Raw genomic sequence first — 17,760 nt, forward strand, 5'->3', positions numbered from 1 at the left:
AATACTCACAAAAATCATACACCATCTTTGAGAAGTGTGACCAAGTAGGAAAATCAGCTGAAAAATAGGAATTCCATGAGGTAGGGGGCTGGTGCCTGCAACTGAGCAATGACAATTTTAACCAGCCTTCTTTTTTCAACTCCTTTTCTCTTTCTGAGCTATTCTGTGGTGGATTTTCCTTCACCACTTTGTCTTCTGTAACTTGCACTCCTTGCCATCTGCACTATTTAATTCCCCAAAGCACAACAGTTGATCTGATCAAAATAAACCTCTGGAATCAAAAGAGAAAGGTTCCTCCCTGCCCTGCTGTTTCTTGTCCCTCTGCAAATAACTGGACAGGAAATGTAGGATTCAGTTTCTGACCTTAAGAACAAAGGGGGAAAAAAAAAAAAGCTGGACTATGGAAGTTAACCTTAATCAAAAAACACCTGTAAAACCTGTGAGCTTGAGAGTTTTTGTTTTTAAATACCTTTAATATCAAGCACCAGTTGCTCACTGAGGTATGAACTGATGGTTCCATCCTCATTGAGTCTCCACTTTTGCCTGTCCCTCCCATGTTCTGTCCAGAGGGCGACTTTGGCTCCAGGCAGGTCTCTGCCCCCAATGACATCCAGACAGGTATTGTTGGCCTAAGAAACAAGGAGAGCAGTGAGATCCAGGCCACAGAGCCTCACTTTTGTGCCTGACTTCTCTCAGGCACTGAGCATATGGCAGTACATCATGGGAAGCAAGCCAAGAACAGATTATTCAACAGCCGACCAGCTGCTTGATCAAAGGTGGTGATCTTTTTTTAATGTTAAACCATCAGCTTTTTAAAAAATATTAATAACAGACCATCAAGGGCAGCATTAGCAGAAAAGCACTCTGAAACTCACCTTGGACTTGAGGAGGCCCCTGCAGTAGAGCCAGAGCTGGGAGTCGCTGCGGCTGCGCGGGGCCGCGCACACCGAGGCCGCCCGGACGTCTGCCAGGCTCCCAGCCACGCTCAGGTACTTGCCCTGCGCCCTGTTCCTCACCCTCAGGTACACTGCTGGCTGCAGGGCGGTGAGGGAAGAGATTTACCACACAGATACCAAGCAAACTGATGTGAGAGGGCCTCCCCTCCACCATCCTCCCCTCCATGTTCAGTCTTTGTTCTCAGTTGAGGACGTCCAGTAATTTTTTGGTTGGAAACCAACGTGCATGTGAAGCACAGTAAGTGGTGTTTCACATGCAGATGGGCAGCTATAAACAGCAATGGCAGATAGGTCTTTTTTCAAAGAATGTAATTATGGCTATAGAACTAATTCCTGTGATCTGCAAATATGCCCAGTTCAGCACATTTCACTCGTTCCACAGGCAGTAAAGGGGCTGTACTCACAAGCTTTTAATTCTTGGGACACAAAACTTACTGAGTTACATATCCAGCAACTTCAGCCCTCACTAACTGGAATATATGGCAGAGAAATGCACCATCAAAATGGTTCAAAATATATGGTTCAAATGGTTCAAAAATGGTTCAATATGTTAAAAATCACTGTTTTTGAACATACACGGAAAACAGAGCACTGAGCTGGTATCCCTGTTTATTGGTTTACTCAAAAAATAAAGAGGATTTTGCAGGGCTACTGCAGGGTTTGAGCTTTTGCTCTGTTATTCACTGATTTCAGTGCAAATAAAGAGCAGGGAGTTACAAAGGACAGCTCTGTTGGAACCCCAACTCCAGCACAGCTTTTTTTCTGGGAGCTTTACATCTCCTTTTTTTCCATATTAAAACAAACCCTGAGATACAGACAATAAAGCCTCTCTCCCACCAAGCATCCATAAACAAAACCTATATCAGGACAGTGTTCAGTTACTCTTTGTGGTTTAGGGACCTGAATCTTTGAATGAGACTGAAATTGGATTTACCTGGGGTGAGACAGAGAAGGAAAACCTGATGGGAACTGCATGAGCTTTGCCTCTTTTGGAAATCCAGGCTACAGCACAATAAAATTCGCTTGTTTCCATTTATGTTAATTATGAAACAAGCCAGTGTGGAATTGGTTTCCTCATTATATTGTTATATGGCAAAAATGTAAAAACAGAGCATCCACAGAACATGCAATTCAGAAAAACAAAACTTGGCACCAAGGAACTGGAAATTATTTCCCTTTAGGAACCTAACAAGATCTCAGTAACTGCTACAAGAGGCATTTTCTGCTTCAGCAATCTTCAGTGGGTCCTTCTGGCTGTCATCATTAGGCCTGATTTAAGGAGTACAACACACCCCAATGTGCTGATACCTCTGCACAAACCCCTGTCCATAAAAAACCCTTTTCCTCACTCAGTCTTCCAGTACCTGCTTCACAGGACGAAGGGAGCCAATCACTTTCCAGCCACTGTGTTCACTCCAGTTTGAAATCTCCCTGGGCTCCAGCAGAATCTGCTTGCCTAAAAAATTGCATCCCTCGTAGGCAATCCACCTGGATACACAAAACAGAACGTGTTATCCACAGCAAAACTAAACTGGGCTCTTGGAAGCCCCCAAAGCTCTCCACAGTGATGCCTCTCTTTGTGTGCTGCAAATGCCATCCATTTCAGTGGGATGACTACTTTCTGTTGAAATTCAGACCTGTTTTCTGTCTGTCTGCCTAAAATTTATAAACTACACTTCCCATCTCCCCTTTTCCCCCTACAAAAAGGAGAACCTCTGCATGAGCCCAGATGGGAATAATGCTGGTTTCAGCAGGCCTGTGTTAGGAAACTAGGGAGCCACTAGGAAACCTGCAGCTTTGCCTGGTTGTGCATATTAATAATGAGAGGATCTCATAATTTTTTGTTACAGTTAAAGCTTTTTATACAGTTCCACTTGTCTGAAACCACATTACAGGTATTCACTCCAAACCCCACAGCCTGCTGCAGCAGATTTTCCTGTCATGAATACACCATGGACGTGGCTGAGTCCTGTAACACCCAGTTAAAGCAGTGGCTCATACAGACCCCTTGTTATCTGGGCATCTGCTCAGTGAATGCTGCTCACAAAGGCAGCCTCAGGAGCACAGATCCCTTCTGTTTGTATCAATAGCACATTGCTGTGTGGACAGGGACTCCTGAATGCCTGACTCATTAACTCCTCTGAGCACAAAGCAAGGGCTGGTTTCCCAGGTTACCTGTTGCACAGGTCAGCTGCCAGGAGCATGAGGGATGGCTGTGCTCTGAGTCACTGAGAAAACACCCACAGCCCCTGGAACTGCTTTTGCCCAGTGCCCACAGCTCAGAGAAACTGAGAGCCAGAGCTGCTCAGGGCTCCATGGAGGCTCAACTGTGCCAGCTGAGAGCTGCCTGGCAATGAGGCTGGGTCCCTGTTTCTTCAAACCAAGTCCACACCTCCTGACTAACAGGTATTCAAGGCAGCCTGAGCACTCCTGTGTCTTCCTTATACTCTGAACACATTCCTGGCTTTTTTTCCCCTTGCAATGGTTTCTGTCAAGTCACTGAGAAATCACTGTTAACATCACTCTTGGAGCATGAACAGTCTCCTGTGGAACACAGTTCCAAAGCAGACATTTACAGGGAACAGAGGGGAAAGACTTACAGTGATCACCCTCTGAATCCAGGTTGGCCTCCTGGCATTCAGTGACACAGGCAAACCCCATCTCTGCTCTCACACAGGCTGTGCCACCTCTCCCACACCTCAGAGAGCCCCAGCACCCTTTGCCAGGGCAGATTCCAGGTTTGTGCCTTGCTGAGGTGGCCAGATGGTGCAGGAAGGAGCCTTTTACCTAAGCCTGGCAGCAGGATGCCATAGGAGCATTTACATAAATCTTTGCTATTTGCCCAAAGCTGACAGCAGGCTTTGGGACCAGGAGCCAAAAAAGCCTCTAAACCTGCCTTCCTGAACTCTGAATCCCAGATAAGGCAAGCAAACCCTCTAGAACATCCCACAATCACCTGACACCCTCTGCCTTTATGCTACCTGTGTGCTGTGTGGGATGGGGACAGGCTGTGGAAGTCTCCTGTGAACTGTTAAATACACTGATATACTTTACTTACCAGGTGTGGTGTTCTGTGGCTAACAGAGCACACGGTGCAATGAAAATGACACAGCTAAACCATGGAAAATCAACACTAAAAATCAACACACCAAAAATCTCTTGCACAGTTCAACTCAGCTCAGACTTCCCCCTCAGTGATTTTTACTTTGCTTTCAGTGAAGCTGTGCAACACAATTTTTCACAATTCCAAAGAGATTTTTCTGCTTCACCAGTTCAGGGAAAATCCCACAATAGAAGCATGAAGTGTTTGAGATGAAACAAGGACCAGTGCAAAATGAGCTTCCTCAGTAGTGTACAGACACAAAGAAGATGACCAGAGGGCACTAGAACTGAAACCCAAGTGCACAGGTGAATTTGCACACATGCTAAGAGCAAAAAGCATAGTTTTAGCTATGGATTATTCTTCTATTATGAAAGTTGTGAGAATTTTTACTAATAAAGCCCTTTTGAAAAGGGCTCATCCCTTTTCAAAAAAACATATTTTCCCTTACACTATTTTTTTTGCCAACTTAGGTTTTGCAAACTTTGATTTAGGGAAAGCCTAAGAAAGGCAAAGGGAGAAAGGGAAAGGGCCAGAGCAAAGGCTGAGTGTAACCCAGCTATAACAAGGGATGGTGCAGTGGCCATTGGTGCTGAGCTGCTGCTTTGCAAAGAGCATTGACCAGAGTCTGAAGTGGGGGAGGCTCCAGAGCTGTGTTACACCATCCTTGGGAAAATCTTTACTCTCTTTCCTAGGAAGCACTGAAAAAATCTCAGTGGAAACCCAGCCTTTCTGCCCTGAACTTATCCCAGAGACAGGGAGGCAGCTAACCTGGCTTGGACACCCAGAAAAGAGCACAAAAGTTGCAGGAGGGGCTGGCCTCTTGCACTCACTCTCCTGTGCTTTCTTGCCACGGGGTCCCAAGGCCATCACCCTTCCTTCAGCCAACTGCTGGGGAAAGGGATTGAATTTCCAGACAACACACACTTCTGAATTTTCAGCAAAGGCTCAGGCTGGAAGTGGCACAAATGTTGGGAATTGCTGTGAACTGGCAAAGCTCTGTTTGGGAAGCTTATGTTCACTATTCTCTCAAGAAAATTACAGCCTTGCCCATGTGGAAAAGGTGGGGAAAGGTCAAACATAAACATAGGAAATGTGTGTCCCATTAGGAGAACAGCAGTTTCCAGCCACTCTCAGTTGCAAGTTATTTGTTGCTGCTGTGGGTGTGGAGGCTGAAAACCTGGCTGAAAACAGAACACTTGGGAGCTCTTCCAAAAGGTGAAAGGGAGAGACATGGAAGAGGTTAGAAGGTCACTGCTGCAGATGTAAAATGTTTTCACAGAAGAACCTGGGTGTACATTCACACTCCTGGAGAAGGGTTAAACTAATAACAGAAGCAAATAACTGTTCCAGCTGTCAGATCCACTCAGAGCTCCCCTCAGGAGCTGCTGCTTCTCTGGCAGCCAGTCAGCACATCAAGCTTCCCTGAGCCACTGCAGTAGTTTAAATCACTGCAGTTCATAGCTGGCATTTTACAGCCTGTTAATAAAGGCACTCCAAGTTTACACTACCTGCCTTGTAAAGTCAGTGCCTCAGAATAGAAGTTAAGAATGTAAACCATCCTATGAACAAGGCAATAATCATGAGACAACATTAGCTCCTACAGTGCAAAACTGACAGGGATATTTCTTCCATACTTACAATCCACTTCTCACCCACACAGACTGGGTGTAAAAATGAAGGTCCTCGTTCAGAACAGAATTGACTGCTTCACTGAAGTGCAGCTCTCTGCCCTTGCAGCATTCCAGGCTGAACAGGCTGATGGAAGGCTCAGCAAAAACCTGGGGCAGGAGGAAGGAGGAAAAAAAAGCGCAGAGTTTTAGTGGGAATAGTACAACTTCAGTGGTAGATATGATGCCTGCTGGCCCATTTCAGTTGAATTTCCTACAATGCTTTTGGGTTAGTTTGTGCTCCCTCAGCAAATGGAACAACAAGGGAAAACCCCACAGCACACAGAGCTGAAACAAACTGCATTTATCAGTGGCTTTGTCATCAGTGTAGTGCCCTAGTGACACAGGCCAGGCACAGAGTCACCAAGTGATGCAGAGGCCTCTGCTTAGAAAAACTCATTTTGATCCGATTTGTATCATTAGGGCCTTGATTGCTTTTTAAAAATCCACTTTATGTACTTATGGATGGAACATGCATCTAAAATAGTGAGTCAAATCAAAGTCTACTGTCCACAGACTTCCATTAGCTGTAGTTTACTGCAAACATTTCAAGTAGCTACAAATTGTAAAAGGTCAGAAATGTCAACTAAAAGGTTCTCAATGTTTTTAACAGATATTCCTATTTTTTCTGTCAATCTTGAAAGAGCATAAGAAGTCAATTCTATAATCTCATGTAGAATTGAAACATTTTTCACTTAATGCCCTTTTCTACGGCTGAAAGCAAATAAAAAGATCAGTTTGCATAAAAATGTGGTGCAGCTATAAGACCAGCAGAAACACAGAGGACGCAGATTTAAATACACAAATTCTATGCCTTAGTACAAGGAACACTTGCACAATGCTTCAGGATTTTTAACCTAAAACCAGAAGTAAAAGTACTTGCAGTTTACACCTGGAAAGGAAGAGGGAACAGGTCTGACTAACTCAGTGAGCTGCCTCTCCAGGAAAGGCACCTTCTTTTAGGAGATGTTACCCTGAGATAGCTGGCTCAGGCAAAATCTGGGATTTCTCTTGCAGCAAAGACATGGCCTCAGGTGAAATAAATGAAACAAAGTCTTGAATTAAAATTTACACAGGCACTGAGCAATTAAGGGAAATTAATTTTCATGTTTGAAGAGGCACATGGAGTGTAGGGAACTGTCTCTGAAAAGCTCAGGGGTGTGTCAGGACATATGAATGTGCTTGACACTGACTCAGTGCAGTTGGTATGCAGCTGGTTGGTCAGAATCTGCCTTCCTCTGCCAGCCAGTGCAGGGACAGCCCCAGTCATGCAACACTGCAGGGACAGAGAGCTCACCGAGACATTCTGAGGAAGAGCTTGGGATCATCCACTCAGAGAGATTTTTAAACCCTACTGTGCTCCCAAAATCTAATGTTACACACAAGAAAGGGATCAAAACCTGTAAGGTTATTTTGGAATGTCAGCTCTTCCCAAGTGCCTTCTGCTGGATGGGGTGGATCAGATTTACAGTGGGAGGCTAAAGGCTCACTCTGAAAGCCAGAGCAGCAGGCCTAGAGCAGGCAGCTACTCCTGGGGCTGCTTTGCTCAGCCAGGCACAATCATCACACTCCTGCTTGCAAGAGCCCTGGCACTGCCTTTCACCTGAGTGGACACCAGAAGTCATGTCCAGAACAGGCACAACAATTTTCACAAGTGCACTGCTGACCATGAGAAACACCATTTATGGTGCTGGACATTACTGCCCAAACCTAAATATTGATCCTGCTGTTGCAACACTGAGGATGTTAAGAGACAAGGCTGCTGTACCAGATGGACAAGTCACCTGAGCCAGGATATCCATTTATACACCAGGAACCACAACAGCAAACTGCTGGAGTCAATTAAAATGATTCCAGCTCTGCTGTGGTTGTGACTGTTTGGACTGAGAGCTCTGAGAACTCCCTGTCCAGCTGCTCAGAGTCCCTGACACACACTCCAGTGATGGCTCTGATCCCTCTGTCCCAGGGGGATCTCAGCAGAGATGAAGTCCAGAAAGAAACCAGGCTGCTGTGCCAAGCCCTGAGCTCTCCTGCTCCACAGCCATATATAGAGCACTGCACTGATTCCTCACCTTCTGCATTCCCTCTGGGCCAACAGCTGGCAGCAGTGACTTTGGCCTGGCTTTTTTCTCTGACTTTGTTTTCACAGCTCCATGGAAACTGGGAACAGTGAAAAACAAGGTTTGGGGCTATGCTGTTAGGCTGGGAAGCATCTTGTTCCCAGCCTTTCTTGCAGAATGCTGAGGAACATTTTCACCTGAAAGGTGAGACAAAGACATCTATATTTACCCATTCCCATGTCTAGGTCAGCATTACTTTAGCTTCTTTTCAGTTATTTCAAGGAAAATACCTGAAATGCCATGCTTTGGGAAAAGCTTGCTAACTGTGAGAATAACAAACCACTACAGAATTTCTTAACATCAAATTTCTTGACAGTTTTTATGTACAAAGGAACTGACTGCCTTTGCTTAAACCAGCACCAATAACATTTTAAGAGGTTTTGATTGTCCTGATTTTTCATGCAACTGTCCAGAGGGAAACTTGAAGGGATTTATTGTATTCAAGAGGCCAGTGATTAAGGAAAACTATATTTACATAGCATTTCAAGATATGAGCAGCCTTGTGAACTGTTAAATACACTGATATACTTTACTTACCAGGCGTGGTGTTCTGTGGCTAACAGAGCACACGGTGCAATGAAAATGACACAGCTAAACCATGGAAAATCAACACTAAAAATCAACACACCAAAAATCTCTTGCACAGTTCAACTCAGCTCAGACTTCCCCCTCATTGACTTTTACTTTGCTTTCAGTGAAGCTGTGCAACACAATTTTTTCACAATTCAGAACAGATTTTTCTGCTTCACCAGCTCAAGGAAAATCCCACAACAGAAGCATGAAGTGTTTGAGATGAAACAAGGATCAGTGCAAGATGAGCTTCCTCAGTAGTGTACAGACACAAAGAAGATGACCAGAGGGCACTAGAACTGAAACCCAAGTGCACAGGTGAATTTGCACACATGCTTAGAGCAAAAAGCATAGTTTTAGCTATGGATTATTCTTCTATTATGAAAGTTGTGAGAATTTTTACTAATAAAGTCCTTTTGAAAAGGGCTCATCCCTTTTCAAAAAAACATATTTTCCCTAACACTTTTTTTTTTTTTGCCAACTTAGGTTTTGCAAACTTTGATTTAGGGAAAGCCTAAGAAAGGCAAAGGGAGAAAGGGAAAGGGCCAGAGCAAAGGCTGAGTGTAACCCAGCTATAACAAGGGATGGTGCAGTGGCCATTGGTGCTGAGCTGCTGCTTTGCAAAGAGCATTGACCAGAGTCTGAAGTGGGGGAGGCTCCAGAGCTGTGTTACACCATCCTTGGGAAAATCTTTACTCTCCAGGCTTGGCCAGCTCCTCACTCACAAGTGCCTTTGCTGGAGCTGCTCCTGCCTGGCTGCTCCCTCCAGTGTGGGATGGGTGCCTGGACAATGCAATGTCCATGGTCCAGTCCCAGCCACACAGAGTGACTCAGTGCCTGGCCCTGGGAAACTGCAGGTAGTTCTTGTATCTGATTTCTTTATTTGCCTCATAGGAATGCTGGGGAGATTAGTTAACACCTGTATTTAACTTAGAGAAGATAATATAGAAATACAAGGATTATCACGATTGATCAGAGCAAGAATAAATGCCTCAGAAGAAAAGAGGAAAAAACCCCAACCAAACAAAAAAAAGCATTGCACAACCTACAAACTGGATCTCATTATTTTGCTTCAGAAACTAGGAGACTATTAATTTACAGGTTGAAGGTAACACTTTAGAAGGAAAGCCAATTGCTCATTGCAAGCATCCTGGGCATTGCTGTCCATGTAAATCACACCAAATATGACAGGGAGTTTGTCAAAACAACACATGTGAGAAAAGACAGCACCAGAGCTGAACTCCTCATTGCAAGATTATCTATCCCAAAAGATTAACCTCAAGCAGCAAACACTGGACAAATGCCCCAATAAGCAACCATGGCCCAGCTGCCTCCATCTTCTCTCTTGCAGCTGGGCAAGGGCCCACATTTCCTTTCCATGAATCCACTGCAGTGCAAAAAGCAAGTTTTTGCTGATGCAGGCACAGAAACCTGCATCTCTGCAGCAGCCCTGAACCTGTGCTAGGCTTTGACCTGCCTGCAGGAGGGCTGTTAACAACAATACAACAGCACATTTCATCAACAAGCTTTGCTGGAAGAGTGCTTTGGGATTTTTAGATGAAAGGAGATGATGAGAGGCAAATGGCATCAGTGTCAGTTGTTCCTTCTTTGTACCCTCCTGTTACTCCACAGCTTTCCCTAAATGCTCTAAGGATGATGAAACAGTCCAACCTGTATTTGAGCAAAATGGAACAGCAGGAAAAAAGCACAGCTAGGGCCTCCTAAAGATTTGGTTTGAGTATTACACACTTTGGAGAATAAGGTGTCATGGGAGAGAGAAAACTTCAGGAACAGAGGGAATTGGTTGCAAAGATGTGCTGAATTCCTCCATGATGCCAGTGCACAATAAATGGGGAAATAACCAAAGTGGAACCATATTAACTTGAATTTCCTGTGAAATGTATGTGTAGAGGGTGTGAGAGCAGCATGCCATACTTAAAAATGTACTTAAATGCTGACAACCTCACTTTTCACCAGACAACACATAAAACATCCCTCCAAGAGCTAAGAGCTAGAATAAAAATTAGCCAACCTAAAATACTGTCACTGCAGTGAAATCATCTAAGTATCACTACTGTGAGCGCATTTTCTTATCCAAATAATTCTGCGCTGCTTCTAAAGTTTTGGGGTTTTTTTTCTGATTTTGTTGGATCAACTCAGTGATTTAGAAGGAAAATTTTCATTTTGTTATGCAATTAAGCTCTTAAACAAATTACATTTTTGGAAGTTTTCAAACTAAAAATCAAAAGTTTACTTTCCTAAATAGAAAAAAAAAAAACCCAACCTCTTTTTTTTCATTTAGTGCAGTTGTTATATCTGTTTGCGAATAGTTTGTTCCCATCAAAGCTGCACTTTCTATAGAACAAATGGAATGTTCCCAGCGTGGGACTCCTGCACAGTTCCACTTGCAGCAATTACATCTCCCTGAAAGGAGAGCAGGAGACAATGCACATCCAGGGCTTGGTGTCAGGGTTAAAAGTTCTCCTTCTCGCACATAAGCTACCAGGGGACACACCTTAGTTCTGAAACGAGGCTGGTATTCAAAGCTGAAGAATGGAAGGGGTTCCCAACACCACAGATGAATTCAATACAGCTACACAACAATCCCACGTGGGAACAGGCTTGCTCCTCTCTGGAATGAGCTCACAGAAATATGCTGTAATACAAGGGGCTCTGTTCCAAGAACTGTGGACAATGCTCAGAATTGACTGTGGCTGCTCCTGGCCGTGACCTGCTGCGTGCTCTGGGTCACGTCTGTGCCACACCAGGGTCCCCAGCACTGCCCTGGGGGCTCTGAGGACAAACAGGTAGAGATCAGTGGCATTTTATGCCTTGAATTTGTGAAATACAAGGGCTACTATTGGCAAGAGAAGAACCAAACTAAGAGGTGCAAACGCAGAGGAAGATGGATGTGTGCGAGCTCCCCACACACAGCCTGCCAAATAAACTTCTTCCAGGGCCTGGCCCTTGGGAAACAAGGGCTGCCAGCAGTCTCCTACCATGCCAAACTTCATATTTGCTTCCCTGTGAGATTACAGGCAGGGGGATTGGGATGAGGCCTACTATTATCTGTTGTCAAAACTTCACTTGGATTTGGCACAGCAGAGTCCAAAAGCCTAACTTGAAAAGGAGAACTTCAATCTAAAACCCAGGCTCTCAGCAGGTGGGAAGTCTCTGTATCTGTACAGTCTAGTGAAAAGTCCAGCTCTCAAATTTGAGTTGTACATCCTTCCCACCACACCCATGGGTTTGGCATTTGTATTTGCTTGGGGTTTGGGGGTTTTTGGGGGGCTTTTTCTCATTTGGTTGGTTGGGTTTTTTTGCTTTTCTTTTTAAAAGCTATTCACAAATGGTAAAAAGGACTTCATATGTGAAAAAGCTGAACTGAGTAATCCCACAAGTCTAGCTCCATAGGAGTTGCATTGAAGGACACACACCACATGAGCTGAGTTTGTGCCCTGTGATCAGGGAAGGAGGAAGAGTTCTGGAGAAGCTGGTGGCCAGTGCCAGAGAGAAGAGGGCAGAGAAGACACTTGCTTCTCTTTTACCAAGTGTTTTACAGCTCATCTTTGATGCTCCTGCATAAGAGCAGATCAAGATGTGGAAGCAAGGCACAGACATCACATCAAGACTGCAGATTTGTATGTCCTGTGTGCAGGATTACAGTGGGATGTATAAAAGGTTGTATCTCTTGTTCTGGAGGGCAAAATGCATTCCTGTCCAACCCCCTGGCCATGCAGGATCTCGTGTCTCACTTGTAAAAAAGAAAACAACTTTAAACCCAGAACACCCAAGAGCAGCTACAAGTGACCTCGTTCAAGTGTGCACACAACCTGATCTGTTCCCAGCCCAAAAAATCCCATGAGCCAAGAAAACAAACCTCACTCTTTTCCCTGACTGGGAGGTTGTTTAGGGCAAGTACTCACTTCATACATCTGACAGGGAAAAGAGCTCCGAAATGTTATTTTTTTTCCCCCAATAAAGTCTTACATATTGAATAGGCTTGAGGGATTTGATTGTAGCAGTTGGGCAGCCACAGGAACTGAGGTCAACATAGAGGCCTTCTTCCAGCACACAGTGATTGTCAGTGGTTTCCCCTTTGTAACACAGGAGCCAACTGCAAGAATAATGGAACAAAAACGATAAGCTGCTTATTTACAGCATGTTTTTTTCAAGATTAATACTTGCTGAGAACAAAAGGAATAAAAAATTCTCTTTGTTCTTGTCAAGCTTTAAGTAAAGTGACTTGAAAGGCTATGCAGCAAAATCAAATTGTGTGGTACAGAAACCTCAGTTCCAGAGTCAAACGACGCTGAATGGAATTCAGACACTTCCACTGTACCAAAGTTCTAAAAATCTGTAATAAATTCTAACTGGAGTTAAAAAAAGAGTCATGGTAGCTGTGCAAGCCTTCCCCAGGGAGAGCAAAATGCACACTACCCAAACCAAGGGCAGGATGAGAGTTACTGAGATGCCTTGCAGGACAAAGTGTCTAAGACATGATGGAAGATGATGGGCATGTGTTATGTGCTTTCTGCTGCCTGAAATTTTGTAACATTTGAAAAAAAAAAATTCATAATACTGAAAATGATGGCATGTAAAACAACAAACACTTACCATCCCCGGAGAACCTTAAAAGAACATGGTATGAATGATGTAAAATCAGAAACTTCTGCTGTGAAATCTACACATGCTCCTTGGAAATGTGTATTACTGAAAGCTTTGAGCTACAAGAACAAAACAAAACAAAAACAATGACTAGAAGGAAAATGAATGCATTATCATTAATGTCAACAGAGAAAGCTGTACTCTCAGAGAAGTATCCATTCAATTCACAAAGATACAATTAACTGAATGAATTGTCATTCAAAGAATCTCTTACATTTTCTACAGCTGCTTTATTTTTAGAAACATATCAAGTATTTTGTCATCTCTGGGCTGGCACAGGAGGCTTCCCAGTGGTGCTAAGGCAGGCAGAGTTATCAAGTGTAAGTTCAATTAAGTTCAACTGCAGCAGGAGAGGCACAAATAAGAAGAGTAGGACTCAAGGCTGTTATCATCCACTCAAAGTCCCCCTGAACTGCAGCTTAACTCTCACTACAGCTCAGCAATCCAGTGCTCAAAGCAGGATTGGGACATGCTGGTCAAAGATACAGAGCTGCTATTGACAAAAGTGCCCTGAAATCTTCTGTGATCACAGTGGTGGCAGGTGGCTTTTCATTTGAGAACAGGCAGGAGGATTTCTGGGGGAACTGGGGACCTCTGAGGTTCAGCCAGGCTGCTTTTGTATGTCATGGTAAAGCACTGCAAGTCACAGTGAACCACACCCCATCAGTAAGATGTGATCAGTTCATCCCTAAAAAGCCAGAAGGCTCAAAATGTTGCAGCAAAAGTAAAATAGAAAAAGCCAAACAAACAGACAAAAACCCCCAATCAACCTCCCAAAAAACCAACCTCCCCTAGACAAATAAACAAAAAGCCCAAATGAACAAACCCACCCCCCAAAAAAACCCCAAAACAAACCTAAACTAAAAAAAAACACACACAAAAAAACCCTAAAGCCCCCACCAAAACAAAAAGAAACCCTGGTATGATGTAGACTATGATCTATAGCAAAGACACCCAGAATTCTGTACCCTTGGGCTGTCACTGTGTAACTGAGATGAATTTCATTTGAAAGCCTGAAAGAGAGGCTGGAAAAGAATGAAAAATTGAAGTGTATCAAGAGAACAGCTCATATTCTGTAATGGAAGAAAAACACGATGGCTGTTGCAAGAGCTACTTCCCCCTTCATGCCCCAAATTGGCCAAGCTTCCTGCCAAAGAAAAGAAATCAAGTGCTTTTGCCAGCACAGAGTGAGAAGGCCAAACACAAGTGTCAGCAAATGATTTTATGGAAAAGTTCAGTCTATGTTTTTAAAAGAAATGAATGTTTCCTGTTAGAAAGAACAAGAAAGGCTTAAGCTGGCCTTGCAGGCTGTGAGCATTAATTGGAGAGCAAGGATCAGCTACAATAAAATGAATAAAGTGTAATTGACTTTTCTGTAAATACAACTGCACTGCTATGTCACAAAGCACCTATTTAAGCTGTAATTACACTGTATTTTCTGCCCACTCCTCTCCAAGCTCTTTACAAAAGGGAATATATATACATACACACTGCCTTTCTTTCATAGGCCACGTGCTGTGCAAGGCTTTTAAAAAAGATTCACGAACTCATTTTAACACAGAATTTATCTAGTAATGAATGAGGGTGTTAATTTGACAGAAGTTGGGGTGGAGCAGTGATTCCTCAGTGCAAACACTGCAATTAGACTCCAACTGCAGCCATCTCCACTTTGTCAGGGTCTGACATTAATGCGTGAGTTTTGCTTCCCAAAAAGCCAAAGGACAGAATATTAAAGTACAAATGCAGGGTTGCACAGCAATTATCTCTGTTTCCTACATCATCTCTGCAAGTCACCTGCTGTTGAAAGAGGCTTTGTTCTTGCTGAGCAAAGCTTTATTTTAATAAATGAAATGAATGGCTTTGCAGAGTTGGTGATTTCTTACACTCTGTGTGGTTGGTTTATTAGGAAGCTTGGCAGGCAGAAAAGGTCAGGGGAGTAATTCAGAGATGTAAGAAAATTTTGCTGCTTTTCAATTTCTGATAAGAACACAAATGAAAAAAAGACACGCTCCTATAGACAGTGCAAACAGCTCCCTTAGTTCAGACATATGCTTATTAAAGGTGGGAGAATGTATAATAATTCAAAATACCCAATATATGACTTACTCAAGGGTCAAACATCAGGATGTTTAGGGATTTGCAGCTCATATGCACCATTCTTAGAAGTTCCAAACTAAGAGACTGGTTTTCACATAGAAATCTTTTATTTTATTCTGAATTTGAAATTCTTGATATTTATCTAAGGGCCTGTCTTTTACTTATCCTAAGTGATTAAATGTTTTCCCATTAAATATTACTCAAAATATCTCCCCTCCTCTAAGAACTGTAGTGATATGAAATATGTTCTTTCCTCCCTAGCCCCAAGGCAGAATCCTATGAAAACCAGGATTGTGGTAAGTCAGGATAATATTTTTTCACAAATGTTGTTAAGACTGTTATTAAATACCACAAGAGGCAAAATACAATCCAGTACATGCCAATATTTAAAGGTGTCTGTGCATATACACACACACAGGTTCTTTCATGTTTCTGGAAATAAAAAAGCTTGTAAAGCACAACTTATTGAACTTCAATGGTTTGAACTGATCTTAAAGGTCTGCAACACTGGAATAATACACTCTAAGAATAGATTTTGAGAGATCCTGAAAAAATATAAGACTTTGAGATGAAAATAAAATTATCTTCAATGGTTTAGACCCCCCTAGTTTTATCTGAGTCAGTTATTTTATCTGGTATCATTTACCAAGGCCCTCTGGTGAGCATACTTGCAAGTCTTTGGATTTGGCTGCAAGCTGCCATGTGAATAGGCTGGGCAGGAAGTCAGTGTTTAGGGCTAAAATAATACACCAATTATGTCTTCAGACAGGAAACATTTCCTGTAGTCCTGGGTTAATCATAAAATGGTAGAACTGGAGAAAAAGGAGGGTGTGGTCCACCTGCTAAGTAACACAATGCACAACATTTCCCATCCAAGCAAGAAAGAGAGAAATTGTGTCCAGATGACAAAATACTTAAGTGTGCTGAAACAGAACCACAGAGCTCTAAAATATCTTTTGTCTGAAAATGTCATGTTTCTTGAAATAAATTTTCCCAAATTTGCTTAATTAAAAGCATGTCAGAGAGAGCAATAAAATCACTCAGATCGTCACCCATGCTAGCAGGACAGAAAAAGAGCAGTCAAACAACTCATGCTGGATGAGGGAAGAGCCCTGCTGGGACAGAACATTGCAGGGAACACAGAGCACACATGGTGATGAACACTGAGCAGGGCTGTGTTTCAGAAAGATAATTCAAAGGTCCATTAATAGAATATAACCCTGTAAGGTAAGGACCAGAGTGTAAGACCCTAAACTAAATAATTTTTGAGACTCAGAGTGAATTATAGGGACTGCTTTCTCTTAGTAAGTTAACACCAAGTAGGACAGAACTTTCAGGGAAACTGTGAGAATATATCATAGATTTATCACAGATTTATCATGATCAGGATGTGTCCAGTCAAGCTCTGATGTTACTGTAACAAAAAGGGAACCTTAAGTAGCAGATCTACCTGCTTGGAAGAGGTTGGAAAGCAGAACTACCAGCATCTAAAATAAAAAGCCCAACTTCCAGGTGTTGATGCATTTGCAGGTTTGAAATGTGCAGTTCAGTTTTCTGCAGTTTATATTTTCATCTTCACCTCACACATAAACACAGGAGTGACAAACTGGATGCAATGCAAAATAATGGAAAGAAAATCTGCCATAAAGAGAAGGATGACTGGATGGGATGGTGAGTTTCCAGAAACACGAGGGACAGAAGAGGAAAATCAATAGCTATGGAGATCCAAAGTCACTCAAAAATATAGGACTGCTTGCATTTTTGGGGATAGAATACTAAAGGGTATGATTCAGAATAAAGCAAAGAGCAGAACGCTTATCAGACTTTTATCTGTCTACCAGTTTCCTCCATCACTGATCTGCTGTATCAAGGTGACGATACTGAAGTATCACCAGAAATTACTGAGATATCACCTGAAGCAAGGCATTCAACATTAATTGTTAAGTGTTGTTTAGTACTAGAGACTGTTATGTAATGCCAACTTACCAAATGTGGAGGCTCATTTGTCCCAAGGGGCTCCTGCAACAATAAATACATATACACACATTAGAAAACCCCAACATTAATTACAATTCTAGGAGACATGCCAAGGTGCCTGAAATTTCCAAAGCAAGAACTCATGAGCAGAGGTAAAAAAAAACTTCCGAGGCTCTTGGCACAATTCTGTTACCCAAATTCTGCCATGAGCTGCCTGTAAGCTCTCAATTACCTGCCTGATTGTTCAATGCCTTTCACACAGAGAACTTGGATCAGCATTAATTAGTTCCCATAATGTGCATGTTCCATGTAAATGTCTGTGCATTGACTTTTGAGGCTGTTTCTTGAAAAAAAGAAAGAACTAAAACCAATAGAAGACACCCCTCTCAACACATGCTCTTCAAAATAAGGTTAAGTATTCCTTTTGCATTCCTCTAATTTATTACTTATTAATAATTTATTACTTATTATCATTTAATACTTATGGCTGTGGAATGTCTTTGTCTTGCATTAGGGTTTTGACAGTGCTGGCATTAATCTGCTTGGGTGAGTTGGCACTACCTTGGATTGAATAATGGATTAAAAATATTTCCTGTCTTTAT

At 42.7% G+C, this 17,760-nt stretch overlaps 1 protein-coding gene across 1 annotated transcript in view; it reads right to left on the reverse strand.

Annotated features, from left to right (window-relative positions):
- Window positions 1-17,760, reverse strand: part of CRYBG3 (crystallin beta-gamma domain containing 3) — an 85,584-nt gene that overhangs the window by 6,087 nt on the left and 61,737 nt on the right. Inside the window, exons 15-21 of the mRNA XM_071433786.1 lie at window positions 17,168-17,200; window positions 13,034-13,143; window positions 12,407-12,533; window positions 5,698-5,837; window positions 2,321-2,444; window positions 876-1,034; window positions 470-629 (exon numbers count right to left, since the gene is read on the reverse strand). Coding sequence (XP_071289887.1) covers window positions 470-629; window positions 876-1,034; window positions 2,321-2,444; window positions 5,698-5,837; window positions 12,407-12,533; window positions 13,034-13,143; window positions 17,168-17,200 — 853 coding nt within the window. The remainder of the gene's footprint in view (window positions 1-469; window positions 630-875; window positions 1,035-2,320; window positions 2,445-5,697; window positions 5,838-12,406; window positions 12,534-13,033; window positions 13,144-17,167; window positions 17,201-17,760) is intronic.

The sequence above is a fragment of the Agelaius tricolor genome, unplaced genomic scaffold (genome assembly GCF_023055355.1).
Source record: "Agelaius tricolor isolate 1412-34295 unplaced genomic scaffold, bAgeTri1.0.p SCAF_9, whole genome shotgun sequence".
NCBI lineage: Eukaryota > Metazoa > Chordata > Aves > Passeriformes > Icteridae > Agelaius > Agelaius tricolor.